This window comes from Corythoichthys intestinalis, chromosome 1 (assembly GCF_030265065.1).
Source record: "Corythoichthys intestinalis isolate RoL2023-P3 chromosome 1, ASM3026506v1, whole genome shotgun sequence".
Lineage (NCBI taxonomy): Eukaryota > Metazoa > Chordata > Actinopteri > Syngnathiformes > Syngnathidae > Corythoichthys > Corythoichthys intestinalis.
The window spans coordinates 13958435-13979976 of record NC_080395.1 but is presented as its reverse complement, the minus strand read 5'-3'; the positions used below and the strand labels follow the sequence as shown (position 1 = coordinate 13979976).

General features: G+C 39.8%; 1 protein-coding gene across 1 annotated transcript; it reads left to right on the top strand.

The window, feature by feature from the left end:
* The first annotated feature begins 129 nt into the window (after positions 1-129).
* LOC130920362 (protein LSM14 homolog A-like) lies at positions 130-20397 on the top strand. Its single transcript, XM_057843533.1, has 10 exons — positions 130-471; positions 838-1001; positions 5653-5800; positions 7919-8107; positions 8186-8266; positions 8348-8542; positions 12516-12669; positions 17125-17151; positions 17232-17478; positions 19473-20397. Exons 1-10 carry the CDS (start codon positions 348-350, stop codon positions 19494-19496), a joined length of 1353 nt encoding a protein of 450 aa, XP_057699516.1. The 5' UTR covers positions 130-347; the 3' UTR covers positions 19497-20397.
* Positions 20398-21542: the final 1145 nt, after the last annotated feature.

Sequence of the window (21542 nt, the reverse complement as noted above, 5' to 3'; positions counted from 1 at the left end):
CTGCATATGTTTAATTAAATATGACCAAACGTGAAGATTGATATGTCTAAATGAAAGTAAAAAAATAAAATAAAATAAAAAAGGAAGGAGCGCTGGGATGTAAACTTCAGAAGCCAAGTAGCCTCTCCTCCCACAATCCATTGCGGCGGGGTGAAAGTAACCAACACCGCCATGTCGTGTCGTAGAATTCAATTTCAGAACGGACCAGAGAAACTCATTTCCTAACTTGATTTTTCCGGATGAATTGAGTTAAAGTTGCTGTCTTGAGCTTTGTTATTTTGACGCTTCTCCTGAAAGAGAATTATTTATAGGTCAAATCGTGCTTTTGCAATTCAAGGGAGGCAAAAATGAGCGGAGGAGGAACGCCGTACATCGGTAGCAAAATTAGCCTCATTTCTAAGGCCGAGATTCGCTATGAAGGAATTTTGTACACCATAGATACTGAAAACTCCACTGTAGCCCTAGCTAAAGGTAAGCCAAACTTACACATGGGTGCATTTTATCCCTAAAAATTGCCTGAACAAGCTATTTTCCCTACATATATTTGCAACGATGACAGCGTTTTTTCCCCTCTGTTAGCCAGCTAGCTTACTTGCTAACGTTCGTCCTTTGTTTATATTGTTGGCGCTGGTTTGTGGTTTCAAAAAATGTCACAAAATTTTGTGACACATTTCATTTCAAGTAGCAAATGTGGTGTCTTCGACCGCTTTGCAAGGATTTTGACTTATAATTGGATGAGGTGTAAATTGGTTCTGGATAATGTTAAACTTCTCCCATGCTTTATGAGGTCATTTACTAAAATTGGCGTGATTTTTTTTTTGTTATTTATTCCAACAGTTCGATCATTCGGAACCGAAGACAGGCCTACGGAAAGGCCCATTCCCCCTCGGGATGAGGTGTATGATTATATCATCTTCCGGGGCAGCGACATTAAGGACCTGACGGTGTGCGAGCCCCCCAAGGCGACCAGCACTCTGCCTCAAGACCCGGCCATAGTTCAGGTGAGCCACGTTGACCGCATCCATTGAGAAATTGCAAAGGTGCTAGCGATGAAATGGACAACTGCACACTTCATTGCAGTTTCTGCAGGTAATGCATGCTAAAATCTTCCAACTTCCACAAGTACTTTAGGCCTTGGTATGGTCGGAACTGTCAATAAAGTGGATAAAATGGTGCTCTGTTCAATTAAATGTAATTGGCATCATTTAAATAGTGTACAAGTGTCAACTTAAAACAGGCTCAAAAAGCTATTAATCTGCATGTCTTTTATTCTTCTTCAAAATAAATCCTTTCCACGCAGGTTGTAACTGTACACAAAAGTCACGGTTCGATATGTACCTCGGTACGGGGGGTCACGGTTTCGTACGAGTTTGGTACAACAGGAAAAATACAAAAGTTTTTTTTATCACAGCATTTGAAAGTTAAAAGTTTATTCTACTGACTAAAAATAAAGAGCAGCTCTCATTAAAGAAGAAATAGAAGAAATCATCACACTTATAAATTTTTGATTGTCCTGACATTCTTTAATTCAGTTTATGTGCAAAAATAACAACACACACTTTTATGTAAGGATTGACTGAGGTAACAGTCAAGTAGCACTTGCCAGCTTTTTTTTAATAAAAATAAGTTAATACTATTTTCAATGTTGGATTACACACGGTTAACTGTGAACCATTACCAATGAACCAAAGATATATATACAGTGATCACTCGTTTTTCACGGTGAATAGGGAACACACCCCACCCCCATCGCTGAAATGTGTGAAGTAGAGGCAGAGCTTATTTACATTTTTGTGTGTGTGTTCAATGTTATTTATTCAGATTTAACAGCATTGGAAAGATATACATGTAAGACATGTTTTTACCTTATTTTTCCCAAAGTATCATAAAACCTTATACGTATATTTTGCTAAACTGTTTTTAAGCACTGGAAATGTAATCCTATTAATAACATATATACTATGTATTAGAGCTGGGAATCTTTGGGCACCTACCGATTCGATTACGATTCAGAGGCTCCCATTCAATTATAAAACGATTATTGATGCACCCCCCCCCCCCCCCCTTTTTTTTTTTTTTTTTTTTTTTTAATTGTTTTGTACATTAGTTCCAAAATTGTTCAAAAATCCTCTCAGGCTAAACCAAACTACTATTTCAGCATCAAGTTAACATATAACAGTAAACAAATATACAAAAATAACGGTAAATAAGAAACTCCAGTCCCCATTCTGTATCAGCACCTTTAAACAACATTCAATTAATTTAATGTTGTGAATCAACTGTTACAGTTGTTAAATTACTCCTGTTATTCCATAATTTCCCTTCTGTCTACTTTTGTCAAAGTTTTAAAACTATTTCATCATTTAAAGATAGATTCAAGACAAGATTCTGCCAATTTAGGAGTATTTTAGATAAAAAGTTAATTAGGTTCGCTACAACAGAGCCTTCTAGAGAGGTCTACTGCTTTAAGATCGCGACTGTTTACTTACGCCGGAAAGTCTCTCATTTCGCATCTCTGTTCAATAATACATGTTTAACACCGACGTCGTCTGTCATTTTGCATCTAATTCTACATACGGGTTTTCCCATTGGCAGTGTATCGAATACTTGTTCTCCCCACTGTATATATGATATCTACTGTAACCGTATGTTTGTAGCAACTAGCAACTGGGCGTTGTTTGTAGCGGCTGTCGGCCGCAGTCAGGTATGATTGTTTTTTTATCTAGCGGCATGAGTTGAACATGATATTTACTCTTGGTCCGTTCCTCATTGCGTCCCAAAGACCGCGCTGACTGTGTTTTACTACCGCTTTAGCTGGTATAATTCAATAATCGGAATTTGGATGTTTGTGAATCGTTCTCGAATCTTCCACGGCCGAATTGCGAATAATCTAAGAATCGGAAATTTTGCACGCCTCTACTATGTGTGTGTGTGTGTGTGTGTGTGTGTGTGTGTGTGTGTGTGTGTGTGTGTGTGTGTGTGTGTGTGTGTGTGTATGGCGGAAAATACTAAGGGTGTAACGGTACATGTATTTGTATTGAACCGTTTCGGTAAGGGATGCTCGGTTCGGGACGGAGGCGTACCGAACGGGTTTCTGACGTAATGTAACCCGAGACTGTGAGTCGATCGGGTTACAGTTTCTTTGTGTATATTATATTTACTCCGTCTTCTCTACTATAATGAGGACCAACACGGTAGGACATTATATAACCCAGAAACGTCAACAGTGCGACAACGTGGCCGCCGCGAGAACGCAGTGGCGTTAAAGTCAATCAGCCAATGCACACCAGTCGCACTCCCGCCGCATGTTAGACGCGTCCCAGAAGCGGCTCAACGCGACACACACGAAAAGAACGGCAGAGTTTATTATTTGAAGCGAGACGCTGCCCTCCTGCGTCAATACTACAAGCTAGGATCGGCCAGACCAGAAGTCACTCGTGTAAAAATACGGTGGATCCGGTCGATTTTCAAACTAATATGCAATCGTAACCCACTTTTTGAGTCCATCAGATCTCTTAAGTGGTAGATCGGGGCACAGTTGACTTGTCTTTGTTGATTTACTGCTGTCTTCTGTGCTATAATAATAACCAACACGGCCCCGTGTTCAATACAAAACCCTCCTACCACAACAAAACAAGTAGGAACTAATATTCACATAGGAACTAAAGTTATACAACATAAAATATACAATATAAATGAATACATCACATTTGTAAAATATAAACACATAATAAAATAATAGCCCATTTAAACAAATTGAAATGAGTGAAAACACCTGTAATTAAATAATATGAATAATACACAGATCCTGCTTACACAATTAGATTTAATAATTTCTGTGTGGCACTTTACCTTGAGAAAATCCACCAATAAAGCTTTTGAAAACTGTTCATAAGAAGGAAAAAAAGATTCATTGAGGCATTTCATTTGTAAAATACATGTTAAAATCTTTGTCATTGGGATTGCTTTTCTCTTTAGCACAGGACTTTTTTTCTTCTTTCTTTCAGAAAGAAAGCTGATCAATACGCGAGGTCTGAAAGGCAAATTGTTGTTGGATAATTATCTTTATACTTTTTGAGCAGAATTCTAGCTTTGTATAGGCTAATGTTCCTATTGTTGAAAGCACAAAAGTGTGTAATAATCAACCAGCACATTTATATTTCGCATTTTGTTTTCTTATTGTACCGAAAATGAACCGAACCGTGACCTCAAAACCGAGGTACGTACCGAACCGAGATTTTTGTGTACCGTTACACACCTAGAAAACATTCAGGTGACTTGAAGTTCCGCTCTGAGACCCCAAATTTGGCCAACTTTCAAAATTGTCCGATATGCATGTGTGATACATTATTGGAAAGCTTAAAATCTCAATTTTCTGGTGACTTGAAGTTCCGCTCTGAGACCCCAAATTTGGCCAACTTTCAAAATTGTCCGATATGCATGTGTGATACATTATTGGAAAGCTTAAAATCTCAATTTTCTGGGGGAAGAAAAATTTTGAACAGGAGGGCATTTTATAAACAGCAAAACCCTATCTGGAGGTGAGAGCACGCGAGAGCAGAATTACAGACGCCATGATTCTAACGAGATATTATCGCGTACTAACCTCTTTTCGAGCCAAAAACTCCATGTAGCATGTATCACCGAGTATCAAGACACAGCTGTGAATGGCCACAGCCGGATTTTTGATGGCTTTTATGGGTGAAACATGGTAATATAACAAGGGTCGCGATGCAGGAATCGCAGACATCAAAAAGTAGTCGAGATGTTCTTTTTCATATATCTACCCTTTTAAATGTTTTTTTTTTTATTTTTTTTTTTTTTTTTTTTCAATTTTTCTTTGTTTGGATCAATTTATCATTTAAAATATTTAGAAAAATGCGACAGTAACGAAAAAAATACAATTAAGCGGTAGTTATGAGGTAGATATCCGTGACTTTTTTACGGACGCCATTTTTTTTCTTTGTGACGTAATTTGTTTAAAAGTTTAAAATATGCGAGTGAATAATTTTTTTAAGTCTTTTTTTTTTTTTTTTTTTTTTTACAAAATATTAGACATCAATTAATGATAAGCTAAAAATGAGACCTTTTGAATAATAAATATAATTAATTACCTTTGTTTTATGGCTGAGTTGAGACAAAAGCGGTTGTACGACGTCTGTAAACGGGGGTTTCAGGGTAAGACGGACAAATTAAAAATAGTTCAATCAAATATTAAAATAATCAAAACCAAATAATTAAACAAAAACTTAAAACCTTGCAAATATAGGCTGAAAACTACTTAAAATTATTTATTTCAGAGTGGAATAAAATCCTCCAATAAATAAAACTCAAACATTTCGATTACCTTGCACCACACCTCAAAGAAATGCTCGTATTTTGGCTAGTGGGTTGATATTAACAGAGAATTTGACCCTAATTTTTCCCTCTTATCTAATAGCTGCATTAACTAATTAGCTGCCATTGACGGCGATATACAACACCCAAACCATTTTAACAGTCAAAATGCATTGGATTGGGGCATTCACTGGCAGCCCGAGGATCCAACCCAGTTTAAATGAGTAGGATGTCTATAGCCGTCAGTGGCAATTGGCACATGTGCATTCCATACCAGACCTCGCATTTGACATGCTTTTTGTATTGTGATTGCAGTCATCCCTCGGATCCAGCGGCAATGCAGCAGGGCCGTCGTCATTCCAGTCTGCCAGCACGTACGCTCCCTTCAGCAGGGCCCCGGTGCAAACCTATGGACAGTTTGGAGGCGCACCAATGAGCACTCCGCAGTTTGGCGCACCCGGAGGTTAGTATTACTGTGCATTCAGAACAGACACAAAAAACAGTGGACTGATCCAGGACTGTATTTACATAAATGACATTAAATTTTTACATCAGAATCATCAATTAACATTTAAATGGTCGCGGATCTCTTGCGCTAACTAATGTATCCTCTAATTTCCATCTCTTTTAACTAGAGATCAAACAGTTAAGGATTTTCTACGGCTGATGGTGGTTTTTAAAAAAAATAAAATAAAAATAGCCTATTGCCGTTGCCTAAAGCCGATTTGTTAAGCTGTTATTACAGGCCGATACTTTTCTTTGAGAATTACTACTTGTTATTATATTATTCGTAGACTTTTTTTTAAAGCCCAATGATTATGAAAGACAATCGAAACACTCGTATAAATGTATATATTAGGATTTTTCTTCTGCTAATTCTTTATAACACTGATCACTAGGTGATGCAGAATCACAATTAACAAAGATGAGTGAACATAGCTGGTACAACATGATATACCAGCCTCCAAATATATCAGTCAATCTTCATGAGAAATATTACCTTAACAGTGAACACAAGTTATCCTAATATAAATGGCTATATATCGGCCGATGTTGAAACAAAGACCACAAATCAGTTGGCCTTTGTAAGATAGAAAAAACATTATCACTCAGTGAACATTAACATCTTATTGTAATGGTTGTATTGAATATGGGCTGATACCGGTCAATCTTGAAGATTGTCCATATATCGGCCTGTAACTGCATATCATGGCCAGTATATTGGTTCACATTCATGAGAAACATCATCACCTAAAAAAAATTTTCTGATCGTACAAGGGTTGGAGAAAATAATGGAGACACCTAACATTTTGGCATCATAATCATGAAGCATAATTTTTCAAGAATGGCATGAGGAACATTCTAATGAAGTTGATCATCTCGTATGGCCGGCACAATCACTAGACCTCAACATTATTGAACTTTCATGGCCCGTTTTAGAGATTTAATTAATACGTCGATTTCCATCAGCAACATTTCTAAAAGAGTTAGAGCCTATTCTACTTGAAGAATGGCTTAAAGTTCCTTTGGAAACAATTCACGAGTTGTATGAATCAAAACCTCGGAGAATTGAAGCTGTAATAGCCACAAAAGATGGACCTACACCGGGGGTGGGCAAACTATTCCACAAAGGGCCGCTGTGGGTGCGGGTTTTTGCTGCAACCCATCAAGAGGACACCTTTTCACCAATTTGGTGTGTTATAAGTCCAATCAGTTGATTGCAGTCAGGTGCTTCTTGCTTCCATTGAAAACTCATTGGTTAAAAGCTCTGTGGTGGATCAGTTGGAACAAAGACCAGGACCCACTGCGGCCCTTGAGGGCCGGTTTGCCCACCCCTGACCTACACCATATTAAATTATTTTTTGTTGATTTTTTAAAAGTGTTTTCATTATTTTCTCCAATCCCTGTATCTGCTCTATATTGACTGATAAAATCCGATCTAGAAAAAGACCACGTATCGTCTGGTCGATAAATCAGTTAGCTTGCTTAGAAAGCATATCACCCAAAAATTATCGATTTACGGCCAATATATCGGTTGACGTTCGTGAGAAAGATTGCCACCTTAAAAGTGAGCATAAGTTATCCAATCATATCAGCTATATATCGGCCGATATAGGGAAAAAGTTCATATATCGGCCGATATCGTGCGACCTTTACTTATAACCCTTGATATGGCCTTCTTTAAATACTACGAATTAAAATGAAAAAATACTCTAGAGTGTTATTGATTTTGTGTTTTTATTGTGTTTTTTGTTTTACTGACTTTTAGTTTAATAACAATTAAACAAGAGCAATTATGAAAAAATAAACCTAAAGAAAATAATTGAGCCTGGCAGCCCGCATGGCTAATAAACCACTGGGGAAAACCATGCTTGTGTGTCCTTACAAGCGTACTATGTTTAGATGGTGTAATGCAATTTTATACCATGTTTGTAAATATGAGATTTGCACAGAAGTTGAATAAAATTCGAAATCGAAATCACAGTATTGGTCTGAAAGCAAGACTTTTTTTTCCCTAAAAATTTAAGCCCTAGACTGAACCCTTTATTGTGGAATTTAAAAGTAATTGTTATTTGCGCAGGGCGTACCAGTCCTCAATTGGACACTCTAGCGAAGAGCTCCCCCCTGGATCAGGCCACGCAGGCCCCCACCTCAGCCGCCCCGGCACCACCGGTCGGTCAGAGGAGTCAAGCGGCGGCCCCGGCACCCCGACCTGTCGGCGCGTCTGTCGGCAGCCAAAAGCCCCCAGACCTCCTGGAGCAGAGAAAGGGTAAAGACTGAACAATCTGTACTGTAGTTGTAACTTGAGTGTGTGAATGCCTTTTTTTTTTGGGTCAATGCGTTTTAGCTCCAGAGGCACCAAAAGCGACTCATGCGGATCATGGACATACCGCAGTTGAAAACAGGGACCCCAACAGGCGTCAAGGAGGTGTGACAAAATAACTCAAGTGAACGATATCAATGTCTGTTCCATTCATTGTATGTCAAATGAAAACGTGTCGATTGACAGGTCAGTGCTACATGTCGACAAGTGGGCCGCCTGTGAGACGCGGACGCGGCCGGGGCAACCGCAGCCGGGGAAAGGTGAATGTCCGTCGGGACGGTTTGATGAAGTTTGAGGAGGATTTTGACTTCGAGACAGCCAACGCTCAGTTCCATAAGGACGACATTGACAAGGAGCTGCAGACCAAGCTCAAGCTTAAAGGTGACACTCATAATCAAACCAAAAAGAAACTTTTCGTAATCATTGAACTAGAGCTGAAACGAATACTCGAGCAACTCGAGTAACTCGAGTTTAAAAACTGATCCGAGTAATTTTATTCACCTCGAGTAATCGTTTATTTTGACAGCTCTAAGCATCACGTTCTGCTCGGACTACTTTTAATGCGGGACAACGCGCTGATCTCACGAGCGTAGAGGAAGAAGCAAAAAAAAAAAAAAAAACTTACTGCGGCAGACAGCCGCTACAAACGACGCCGACGTTGCTAAATACTAGCCTGCACATGCTACGTTAGTTGCAGGTAGCGTCTATGGAGTCTCATAGAGATCACATGTATGTTGAACTAGATGCGAAATGACAGACTACGCCGCGTCTTGCCAGCGTTAGCAAACAGCCGCCATCTTAAGCAGTAGAGCGCTAAACGCTAATAAAGAGCGCTAAGCGCTAATATATAAGATTAACGTTACTGTCACTACTAGCTCACGTAACGTTAGCCCTGCGGAGGGCTAGGTTTCTATTAATTAAGACCACTTTCGATGCGTGGCTAACGTGTCTTACATACAGGCTTTAACATAACATAGCGTTGTGGAGTGATGAGGGTGTCAAATAAAAACTCAATAATGCTAACTATCAATTTTAGCTCAGTAGTCATTGCTGGATAAAACACCAAGTAGCACTAGTCCCTAATGTGCTCCAATACAGCCTGTATCATACATTTATTTTGAACACTGTAAAAACTCAAAATCCTATCAGGACTTATAGTTTAGACTAACTTAAAACTTTACTAGAACTTAAAAATGGCTCGACACAAATAGAAATTCAATTGAAAAACGTGGGGGAAAATCCTAACTTTTAAGTGATGTGTGTTATCGAGCGTAAAGGCATTTTTAGGTGTGTGTGTATATATCAGGGGTCGCGTTAACCGGAAATTTTCCGTCGTTGACCGGTTTTTTAAAACGGTGACGGAAAAAACTGAAGTCCGTCAGTCATTTTGACAGGTTGGAATTCACACCCCAGACCACAGGGTGGCGAGTTAGCATATTAATTAGCTATTGTCTCTCTTAATGCATGACGTCGTTGGCTAGTCTGTCAGAATATTGTAGCGTAACCGGAGTCTGGCGGCGGCACCGTGATTGACACATCAACGCGAGGTTCTTATTGGCGCACCCGGTGTGCCAGCGCGTCATCCAATTGATGGACAAGATTGCCGCCTGTGTATAGACCCCAATCACATGACGTCACAACTCCGCCCCCCTGACCGGAACCGCCATATTGTGTGTCAGCCCGTCATGTTTATACATTACCGCTACGTACATGCCTCCTATTACGGCGTGTTTTTCTGCTCGTCAATATTAATAATCAAAATGGTGAAGGCGTGTGTGGCGGTTGGTTGCTGTAACAGAGAAGATAGACGGAGAGACTTGAAGTTCTACCGTATTCTGAGAGACGCGAAGATGAGAGCGAGATGGACTGCTGTAATTCGACAAGAAATCTGGGCACCAAACGATCACCACAGACTATGTAGTAGTCTTTTTATATCTGGTAAGATGCATTTAATATATATTTAGAAGATTTTGGGCTGACAACCACAATTAAGATCATTGTGTGACGTTGGTGATTGGGGTCTATATCGTTGCCTCCTTTTCTTTGGGGGCGGAGTTGTTGGCGGTAAGCAGAGTAAAAAGGGAGAAAAATACCACGACTTCCGTGTCTAATTTTTCGCCGCCAAGCAAGCGTTACAATATTAATTAAAAATGAATGAAAACTAAATACTATTGAATATGTCATCATTATCATTTTAAAAATTTAAGTGACGGGTAAAAATAGACTATACAGTGCCTTGCAAAAGTATTCGGCCCCCTTGAATCTTGCAACCTTTCGCCACATTTCAGGCTTCAAACATAAAGATATGAAATATAATTTTTTTGTCAAGAATCAACAACAAGTGGGACACAATCGTGAAGTGGAACAACATTTATTGGATAATTTAAACTTTTTTAACAAATAAAACAACTGAAAAGTGGGGCGTGCAATATTATTCGGCCCCTTTACTTTCAGTGCAGCAAACTCACTCCAGAAGTTCAGTGAGGATCTCTGAATGATCCAATGTTCTCCTAAATGACCGATGATGATAAATAGAATCCACCTGTGTGTAATCAAGTCTCCGTATAAATGCACCTGCTCTGTGATAGTCTCAGGGTTCTGTTTAAAGCAGGGGTCCCCAACCTATTCCACAAAGGCCCACTGTGGGTGCAGGATTTCATTCCTACCAAACACCATGACAACACTTTTTCCCCAATCTGGTGTTTTACAAGTGCAATCAGTTGATTGCAGTCAGGTGTGGCTTGTTTTAGCAGAAGCCTCATTGGTTCAACTGTCTCTGCTGGATCGGCTGGAACAAAAACCAGGACCCACAGTGGGCCTTGAGGACTGGGTTGGAGACCCCTGGTTTAAAGTGCAGAGAGCATTATGAAAACCAAGGAACACACCAGGCAGGTCCGAGATACTGTTGTGGAGAAGTTTAAAGCCGGATTTGGATACAAAAAGATTTCCCAAGCTTTAAACATCTCAAGGAGCACTGTGCAAGCCATCATATTGAAATGGAAGGAGCATCAGTCCACTGCAAATCTACCAAGACCCGGCCGTACTTCCAAACTTTCTTCTCAAACAAGGAGAAAACTGATCAGAGATTTAGCCAAGAGGCCCATGATCACTCTGGATGAACTGCAGAAATCTACAGCTGAGGTGGGAGAGTCTGTCCATAGGACAACAATCAGTCGTACACTGCACAAATCTGGCCTTTATGGAAGAGTGGCAAGAAGAAAGCCATTTCTCAAAGATATCCATAAAAAGTCGCGTTTAAAGTTTGCCACAAGCCACCTGGGAGACACACCAAACATGTGGAAGAAGGTGCTCTGGTCAGATGAAACCAAAATTGAACTTTTTGGCCACAATGCAAAACGATATGTTTGGCGTAAAAGCAACACAGCTCATCACCCTGAACACACCATCCCCACTGTCAAACATGGTGGTGGCAGCATCATGGTTTGGGCCTGCTTTTCTTCAGCAGGGACAGGGAAGATGGTTAAAATTGACGGGAAGATGGATGCAGCCAAATACAGGAACATTCTGGAAGAAAACCTGTTGGTATCTGCACAAGACCTGAGACTGGGACGGAGATTTATCTTCCAACAGGACAATGATCCAAAACATAAAGCCAAATCTACAATGGAATGGTTAAAAAATAAACGTATCCAGGTGTTAGAATGGCCAAGTCAAAGTCCAGACCTGAATCCAATCGAGAATCTGTGGAAAGAGCTGAAGACTGCTGTTCACAAACACTCTCCATCCAACCTCACTGAGCTCGAGCTGTTTTGCAAGGAAGAATGGGCAAGAATGTCAGTCTCTCGATGTGCAAAACTGATAGAAACATACCCCAAGCGACTTGCAGCTGTAATTGGAGCAAAAGGTGGCGCTACAAAGTATTAACGCAAGGGGGCCGAATAATATTGCACGCCCCACTTTTCAGTTTTTTATTTGTTAAAAAAGTTTAAATTATCCAATAAATTTTGTTCCACTTCACGATTGTGTCCCACTTGTTGTTGATTCTTGACAAAAAATTAAAATTTTATATCTTTATGTTTGAAGCCTGAAATGTGGCGAAAGGTTGCAAGGTTCAAGGGGGCCGAATACTTTTGCAAGGCACTGTATATACTTTTTAAAAATAAGATCTAAAGGTTTTTTGATACATCAAAAATAAAGACATTGATTGACTGAAAATGATAAAATGTCTTGTTTTCTCATGTATATCTATAATTGCTCTTCACCTAAAAATATATTTGTTTTATCCGATTACTTGATTAATCGATAGAATTTTCAGTCGATTACTCGATTACTAAAATATTCAAATAGCTGCAGCCCTACATTGAACTTGTGTGTCTTTGCTTTTGAAACACAGACGACAAGGTAGAAAAGACACTGAATGGTGAAGAAGCCGACTCGGAACATCCAGGTGCGGAGGCGCCAGTGGAGGAAGAGGAGGCAGCGATACCTCCCTGTTACTACGACAAGACCAAGTCCTTCTTTGACAACCTGTCCTGCAATGACTCCAAGTAATTCCTACGTTAATTTAATTGATATAAATAGCAGATAAAGTGTAATACAGGTAGTCCCCGGGTTAAAAACGAGTTCCGTTCCTATGCTGACGACGTAACCTGAATTACTCAACTATCCAAAAAAGTATCATACGTAAGCCTGTCGCAATATGCAATAATTCCATTTATCGCACGATAAATAAAAATGAAGGCAGTAATTTTTCCGCTGCGATTTATCACCGCACATGCGTGCAGCAGACGTGGTGTTAAAAGTTCGGATTCCTTGTTACCAACTACGCAAAACGCATCTTCGTTCCAGGTCCGGCAAAAATAGCGCCGGAGCCAATCGTTCCCATTATATCCTATTGTTCAACGTATACCGGCCGCGTCAGTGCTCCGGATTGACTGTGGACTATCTCCGGCGTGCCGGTGTTGTTGACGTGTGGGCGCTCCCGTCAGGGGTGGCCTTTCACACGGGGTGGCTATTTTTCGGCACAACACCAGATATTTACAACGAAGTCCACCAAAACATTGTTACTGACTTGGCTGCTACGAACAACCTCGCTTTGACAACGGACAGCTGACATGATGAACATTGAGTGGCAAATTAAGAGCGCTGTGCTTCAAACTCGTCCTGTTTATGAAAGTCGATTGTCAAATGCTGGTGATGTGCAGTAATGAGCAGACGTGACTGTGGCGTCTGCTAACTTTTTTATGCGCGCACAAACTAGATATCATGAAATAGCAAACTAGATTGCTACGTCCCTTGCCATTGGCTACGTGAGCCCAGAGTGATTATGGGACATGTAATCCATATACTACAACGATGAATTATAAACCACCATGACCGAATGGAAGTTAAGAAGGCCAAATCAATCCATACCAGTGACTATAGATATTGCTGCAAATATTGTTAATTCAGTCCATGACAGTTGGATTCGGACCACAAATAGGATGTCTTGCTCATGTAGTAAACCTAGCTGCTAAGAGAGCTGTGGCAATCAACCGTGTGCCCCGCCTCACTTTACAAACAGTAAAGATTGTTCTCAGCACTTTTATGCAAAATGTCTTCACATCAGTAAGAAGTAAGCACATAAATATTATGCACTAAAATGCATGTTAATATGGTGGCAATTTAATTTCTGCTTTTTTTTTTTTTTTTTGCAAAAAAAAAAAAAAATACAATCTTTTTTTTTTTCTTTTTCTTTCAGAGCATTAAATGTATTGAATCGAATCGAAAATCGTGTTCCCCGTATCGGAAATCGTACTGAACTGTGACTTAGCTGTATCATTGCATCCCTATGGAACACCATAGCAGAAGCTATGAGGGGGAAAGTTTTCATTTGCTTAAATGCTTAAGTTATTAAGTGCAATTTTATCTTTTTTTCTTGAAAAACACATTTTATCTATTCTGTTTCTGTGCGGTATTAATATTGTTGTCTTTTACTTAAGAGGCATGGTCTATTGTTTTTAGTTGTGATTTCTTAAAAAGTATTTTTTAATTTAAGAGTAAATATTTACCGCGTTTAAATGGGTGTACTTGATCTATTAATATATGCTGTGTTCTCACTGTGTTATTGTAAATTGGTTTTTAAAAAAATTGGGGGGGGGGGGCAATCATCGCATATCACAATAATTTATGATATAAATTATTGCACACTAAAATTTGTTATCGCAACAACCCTAATTATACATCAAATTAATACATTAAAGTAAAAATAAAATGGATAGACATTGCTTCCCTCTGATAACCAATAAATCCATAATTCTTCTTACAACTGATATCGGTTAATTTGTCACCGTCAAACTATGAACACACTATTAGAAAATAAACTACAATAATGGCAAAGAGCATGCAATAAAGCTATTAAGTAAATCAATAACGACATATTTGCTTATAAAAACATACCTCATTGGCTGCACAATAATACCGAGGGAAATAAGGTCCAAATCTTGGGCAATTCAACAGGGAAAACTGTAAGTATTACTGGCACCGGTCCTGCAGTGAAAACAAACGCTGCTCAATTAGCTAGCCGGTTAATAGCGAGCTAACGGGACAGGCGGGGGGTATCGCCGAGCCAGTGCCGTTTACCGTTTCTCTGCCTTCTTAAAACGATAACTGGCGGTCACCCCCACTTTCCAACATGAAACCAATTCTTGAAACCTAACAGAAAATATCGCTGGCGTGACTTCAAACAAGTCCGAGTGCAACAAAGAAAGCGGATCGAACATACCGGTATATGTAGTATAATGAAATACTAGATATGCATAGCAATTACTGTAGAGATCCCCCCCCCCCCCCCCCCCCTTTTTTTTTTTTTTTTTTTTGTTTTTTTTTTTTGTTTTTTGTAAAGGGTAATCGAAAGACATGTAATTTGATTTGATATTATCCGAATAAAGTAACCTGAAATTGGCCAGGATCCAAGTGTCGACTTAATTAGCTGCCATTAATGGTGCTAGATGGACAAGGTGCTCTTACAACAAACTTTTTACATTGACCACATAGTAACTTTTTCGTATTGCCTGTTACTACACTGAAGTTAAATAAACACAACAACCTCCCTACTCTTGTAATTCTTTTAATGTTATTTCATAAATCGGAGGGATAGCAGCAATATAATGATGGCTATAGAACCTCATAGGGTTCCAACTCACTGGAAGAGAGAACCCAGTCAAAATGGATTGGACGTCCATCGCCGTCAATGGTGCCAAAACATGATCATTCTATGTCAGCTATCCCAATTAAATTGGAATTAATAGGTTTCGCTGTCAATTGGTTAGTAGGGTGAAAAATATATATATACATATGTCCAAAATCAAGTCATAATGTAACCTGAAAATTAAGGGTGTGACAATATGTATATAAATGGTTTTCGTTATGCTCCTGCCAAGAATCGATATATCGTTTTAAGGCAAGGCAAGGCAAGGCAAATTTATTTATATAGCACAATTCAACACAAGGCAATTCAAAGTGCTTTACATCACATGAAAACCATAAAAATCACATTTAAATCAACACAACGTAAAAACCAAGACAGAAGATCGCATTTAATCACAGAATAAAAATAAATAAATAAAAATAAAACAAAAATAGAAATAAAGCAAAAACTACTACTAATAACAATCATTGAAATCAGCAATGGAGATAAGCACAAGAGGAATAGAAGGCAGGTAGATTGAAATATATAGACAGTTATGGATATGCAGTGCTAAACAAAAGCGTTTTTAGCCCTGATTTAAATGAGCTAACGGTTTGAGCATACTTCAGACCTTCGGGTAACTTGTTCCAGAGGTGAGGAGCATAATAACTAAATGCTGCCTCACCCTGCTTGGTTCTTGTTCTTGGAACATGCAGAAGACCCGTTCCAGACGACCTTAAGGGTCTAGATGTCTCATAGGAATCTAACAAGTCAAGCATGTATTTTGGTCCAAGGCCATTAAGTGTTTTGTAGACGAGCAGTAGTATTTTATAGTCTATCCTTTGACTCACTGGAAGCCAGTGTAGCGATTTCAAAACCGGTGTAATGTGGTCCAGCTTCCTTGTATTTGTGAGGACTCTGGCTGCAGCATTCTGTACTAGCTGCAGCTTCCTGACTGATTTTTTATCAAGACCTGTAAATATACCGTTGCAGTAGTCCAATCTGCTGAAAACGAATGCATGCATAAGTTTTTCCATGTCTTGTTGAGTCAGAAGCCCCTTAATTCTGGTTATATTTTTTAGGTGGTAATAAGCGGATTTAGTGACGGACTTTAGATGGCTATCAAATTTTAGGTCTGAGTCAATAATTACGCCAAGGTTTCTGACTTGATTTGTAGCTGTAAGTGACATTGTGCTAAGTTGGCTGCTTATCTTTAAAAAGGTGTCACTGTTGTTGGTAAGGGGGATAAGAACCAACAGGTTGCTTTCAAATTTTCCACAAGAACAATGTATTAGCGTATTGGCTGCTAGTGATGGCGCTAAACATGCAATCTATTTTGACTGGGAGGGTCAAAGATAGACGTCTGGCGACGTCAGTGGTATTGAAAGAGCATTCATAGTCAGTCTTCCCACTTTTTGAGACTTTTATAGGTCACTTCCTGTTTATTTTTAGTCACTTCCGATTTACTTGGGGACAGTAACCCAAAATCAACAGAAAGACCCAGAAATGTGCCAAAATCAACAGGATATGACAAAAAAAAAAAAAAAATCAACATAATGTATATTTTGGAATGATTTCCTGATCCATGTTTCAATAATTGTTGTATCGCGTATTGTATCATGAGGTACCCAGAAGTTCCCACCCCTACTGAAAATGCCCAGCGAATGTTTTTCCCCACTAAAAATTATGATTTTCCAAAATCAATATGAGTAATAAACATTTCGGTTTGACTAATTTTTTTTTGTAGAATAAAAAGAGAAAAAAATATTTTCTCAAACATACACATTTTGTGCAATCCACTCATACAATGTTTTTTTTTTCCTGTATATTTTAGTAAATCACATGATGGAGGATTCCCAAGGTAAGTTGCATGTTTACTTATTGTAGGACTTACATTTTTTCCCCCAATATTGCTTTATTGCTCTTGTTTTGGCGTCACAGAGAGCGAAGGTCAACCTGGGCGGAAGAACGGCGGATGAACGCCGAGACATTCGGCATCCCGCTGAGGCACCACCGTGGTCGGGGAGGCTACCGCGGTAGCCGGGGCTACGCCGGACCCCGCGGCGGAGGACGGGGACGGCCGTCCAGCAGGGGCTCCTTCGGCCCGCCTCGAGGGGCACCGCCCGGCTTCCGGGGAGGCTTCAGGGGTGGGAGAGGAGGCCGCGAGTTCTCCGACTTTGAATATGCGGTAAAGCTCCAGTTAGATTTTCATCAAGGAGAATGGAGTTGGTTGTCACAATTTTTACTATTCAAATGGATGTAAGAAAAAACATATACATACATTAAACTCACCTGCACGCCATAAACTTTATGTAAAAAGTTTAAGAGGACACTCACCACGCTAAATGCGAATACTAACGTGAGCTCTAAGCTAACGCTACAAGTTACATTTAGTGTGTGATCATCACTCAGCACAGACCTTTAAAGGCTAAAGCAGTGGTGTCCAAACTATTCCACATAGGGCCGCAGTGGGTGCTGGATTTCATTCCTACAAAACAAGACGACATCTTTTCACCAATCTGGTGTCTCACAAGTGTAATCAGTTGATTGCAGTCAGGTACTGCTTGTTTTAGCACAAACTTCATTGGTTAAACTGTCCTCGATTGGTAGGAACAAAAACCAGGACCTACAGCGGCCCTTGAGGACATGTTTGGACACCCATGGGGTAAAGCAACAAGGGATATCTTGCCAAGATAAGAAAACAAAACTTACCAAGCAGCACTTGACTGCCTGCCTGGAGAGGACACCAGTGAGTAAGTGTGTATGTGAAGCGGGGCAGCACGTCACATGAGTGACATGACCAAACACTGCTACGATGCGTGCTAACTACACATATGTATATTAAGAAAATGTCACACATTGTGAACTTATGACGGAAACTATTGCGTCAGACGAAAACTTGAAATCGTCTCGTTATGTTTTAGTCTTCCAAGACATGTTTTTAGCTCGTCATCGTCATGAATTTATCATTGACGAAATATTTTCATTATCACTGTTGACAAAAACAACACTGGTTTACAGTGAAATATGTACTAGTATTTTTTTATTCATCAGAAATTGTTGCGACATGGTTTGGGATTAAATTATATTTTAAGGTCTTAAAAATTTCTTCAAAAGCAGGAAATATGACTTAAAAAATCGTGCAAGAAACCTGGAAAAGGGGCATGGAAAGCGATTATTGCCGGTCGCAGCAGGACCTAATTGCGCAAACTTTAGAGGCTCGGGTGTAGTCGCACTTCACTAAGGCTACGTTTATACTACAGGTCTTAATGCACGAATCCGATTTTTTCGTGTTTTTCCGACTCGAGTGAGGCATTAACTTGCCGGTCTGAACGTGACAAGTGGCATAGAACTGGACTATTTCAAATCCGTTCTGGGTCACTTTCGCATTTTTCCAGACTGTCGCGGCGGTCTGTACTGTCCAGTCTCTCAAATCGGAATTCATGCAGCAATTAAGTCATCAAAAAGCGAGAAAGACGCTACGGTAGCGGTGCAGCTGTGCGTTATTAGCGCCAGTTTGCCTTGAACACGGTTTTTTAGAAAGGGTCGGACTTGACAACAGTCATTTTAAAAAAAAACAAAAATGGGTTGAGGATAAGCCTGAGAAGGGTCGGTTTACTGTCTGCTCCATATAAGCAATATTTCAACATTGCTTACACGGCCGAGAGTCGGGGCAAACTGACCGTATGTGTGTGTGACATGCACGGACACTGCGTGCATGCTATCAATCCATATACTTTGAATATAAGCCTAAACTGGGATTATGTATGTCTGTTATTTGTGTCCTCTTTTTGAAAAGCAAAATATGATATCCCTGGAATGACGGATGACAGCCAGCATGTGTGGTCATTTGTTTTGATGCTTCTGCGCATGCGGGTCGTCTTGCTCAGCGCATGTCGGACTGCGAATTAGTGCGCATGCGTAATACTTGAATGGTCTCTATGGACAAAGGCAGTCTGAACGGGCACGGCAAAAAAACAGATATGACAAAAAATCGAATTTGTGCATTAAGGCCCGTAGTATGAACCTAGCCTAAGTTCCGCCCATGGTTCCGAGAACTACTCGCAAGGCCTGTAGTTATAGGAACCGAGTACTCGGCTATTGTGACAAACAACTCTATCCCAACCCCCGAATCTTGCAAATGTGCATAAACAAATAATTTTTTCCCTTCATTTGTTCCAGAAGGACAACAAGGTGGCGGCGTAGTCCCGCCCGGCTTGGACGACGACGACCAATCGTAGCTCTTTCAACACTTATCTCGAGTCCCGACATTTGCCAGGAAGGAAAAAGAGGCACCGGCACGTCACCTCCATTTTCTTTTTCTTCTTGATTTTGTTGAATTATCAGTGGTGTAAATAAGCGGAGTGGTTCAGCTGCCAGCTGCGCTTAGATAGCTTTATTTCTTCGTCTTTCATTTTGTTTTACTTCGAATTATGAACATGGCACATGGAGACGGTCTGAAGGAAACCAAATGTGAGCGCATCTGGCATGACAAAATGCGTGTAGAATTTTTTTGTTTCTTCTTCCGAGAGCGCTTCTAGTGGTTAGCCAAAAGTTTGCAACCTTCTCCTACGTTTGCCACTTTGACATAAAATGGCTTCCCAAATGTTTTCTCTGTGAAGCCCTTTGTTTAGTTTTTTTCTCAAAACAAAAAGGGACAGCAACTGGATATGTGACACGAATTATTAGGGTTTTTTTCCATTGTTATGGCTCCACTTTGTATTTAGGGAGTGCCTTCAATATGGGATAGGGGTGGGGAGGAGGGTATTTTCTACAGTTCTCCCTTTAATGCTGATGCTTTCTAATTCTGGTAGTCATGAAAACAGCACTAGGAGGTGGTGAACTTGTTGCAAATGTGCTGTTTACGTTGCACACGTTGAACCTGCATGATCGCCGTTGATTTAAAAACCAGCCCGAGCCGGATGGCGGAATTATTCACGAAGAACCATCCGGAAATGCTTAGTTTTCACAAAAATTTGTTACTTCTTCCGAGCTTCTGGAACATTTAGAAAAACCAAGGAGTTGTGTTTTTTCCTTCTTGAGAGTATCATTAAAAAGTGAGTTTTTACATAAAGAAAAAAAAATAAAGTTCAAAAGAGGATAACAGCCTCTGTTTTTTTTCTTTTGAGTTTGAATTGACTTTATTTCAGCTTGACATTGTGAGGGAATGTCACGTGCTTAAATATAACTGTGATCAATATTGCAACCCAACATTTGAAAATATACACGGCGGAGAACACTCAGGTGACTTTAAGTTGAGCTGAGACCCCCAATTTGGCCAAATTTCAAGATTGTCCGATACGCATGTGTGATACATCATTGGAAAGCTTAAAATGTCAATTTTTCTGGGGGAAGAAAAATGTTGAACAGGAGGGCATTTAAAAAAAAATAATTAATCAATCAATCAATCAATCAACTTTATTTGTATAGCACATTTAAAAATCCGCCAAGGAGACCAAAGTGCTTTACATAGCAAAACACAGCAAAATAAGTCAACTTTGAAAGATAAAACAAACACATAAAATAAAATAAATAAAAGACGAGGTCATAAACTGTCATTGCACATTAAAAGCTGACGAAAAATAAAATGTTTTAAGACGTGATTTAAAATCCGTAAGTGAGGGGGCCTGTCTAATAGTAAGTGGTAATTGGTTCCACAGCCTGGGTGCCATCACCGCAAATGCACGGTCACCCCTAAGCTTCAGCCTTGATCTTGGGACTACTAGAAGCAGGTGGTCAGCTGATCTGAGGGTTCTGGTTGGACTGTAAGGCTGAAGCAGTTCTGACAAATATGGCGGCGCAAGATTATTCAAACATTTAAAAACAAATAATAATATCTTAAAATGTATTCGGTAATGTACCGGGAGCCAGTGAAGAGATGCTAAAATTGGGGTGATATGTTCACGCCTGCGGGTTCTAGTTAGGAGTCGAGCAGCAGAGTTTTGTACAAGTTGCAGACGGGCCAGTGCCGCCTGACCGACACCTGCATACAAAGAATTACCGTAATCCAGCCGAGTTGTGACAAAAGCATGAATCAATTTTTCCATATCAGAGCGTGAAACAATAGATTTCACCTTAGCAATCTGGCGAAGCTGATAAAAACAGTCCCGAACAACACAAGAAATCTGCTTCTCAAATTTAAAATCAGCATCAAATTGGACCCCTAGATTTTTGACATAATTCTTAAGAAACGGAGACAATGAACCGAGGTCAACATTCAGGGAGGCCTGGCTACTCGGTTTGAACACCATG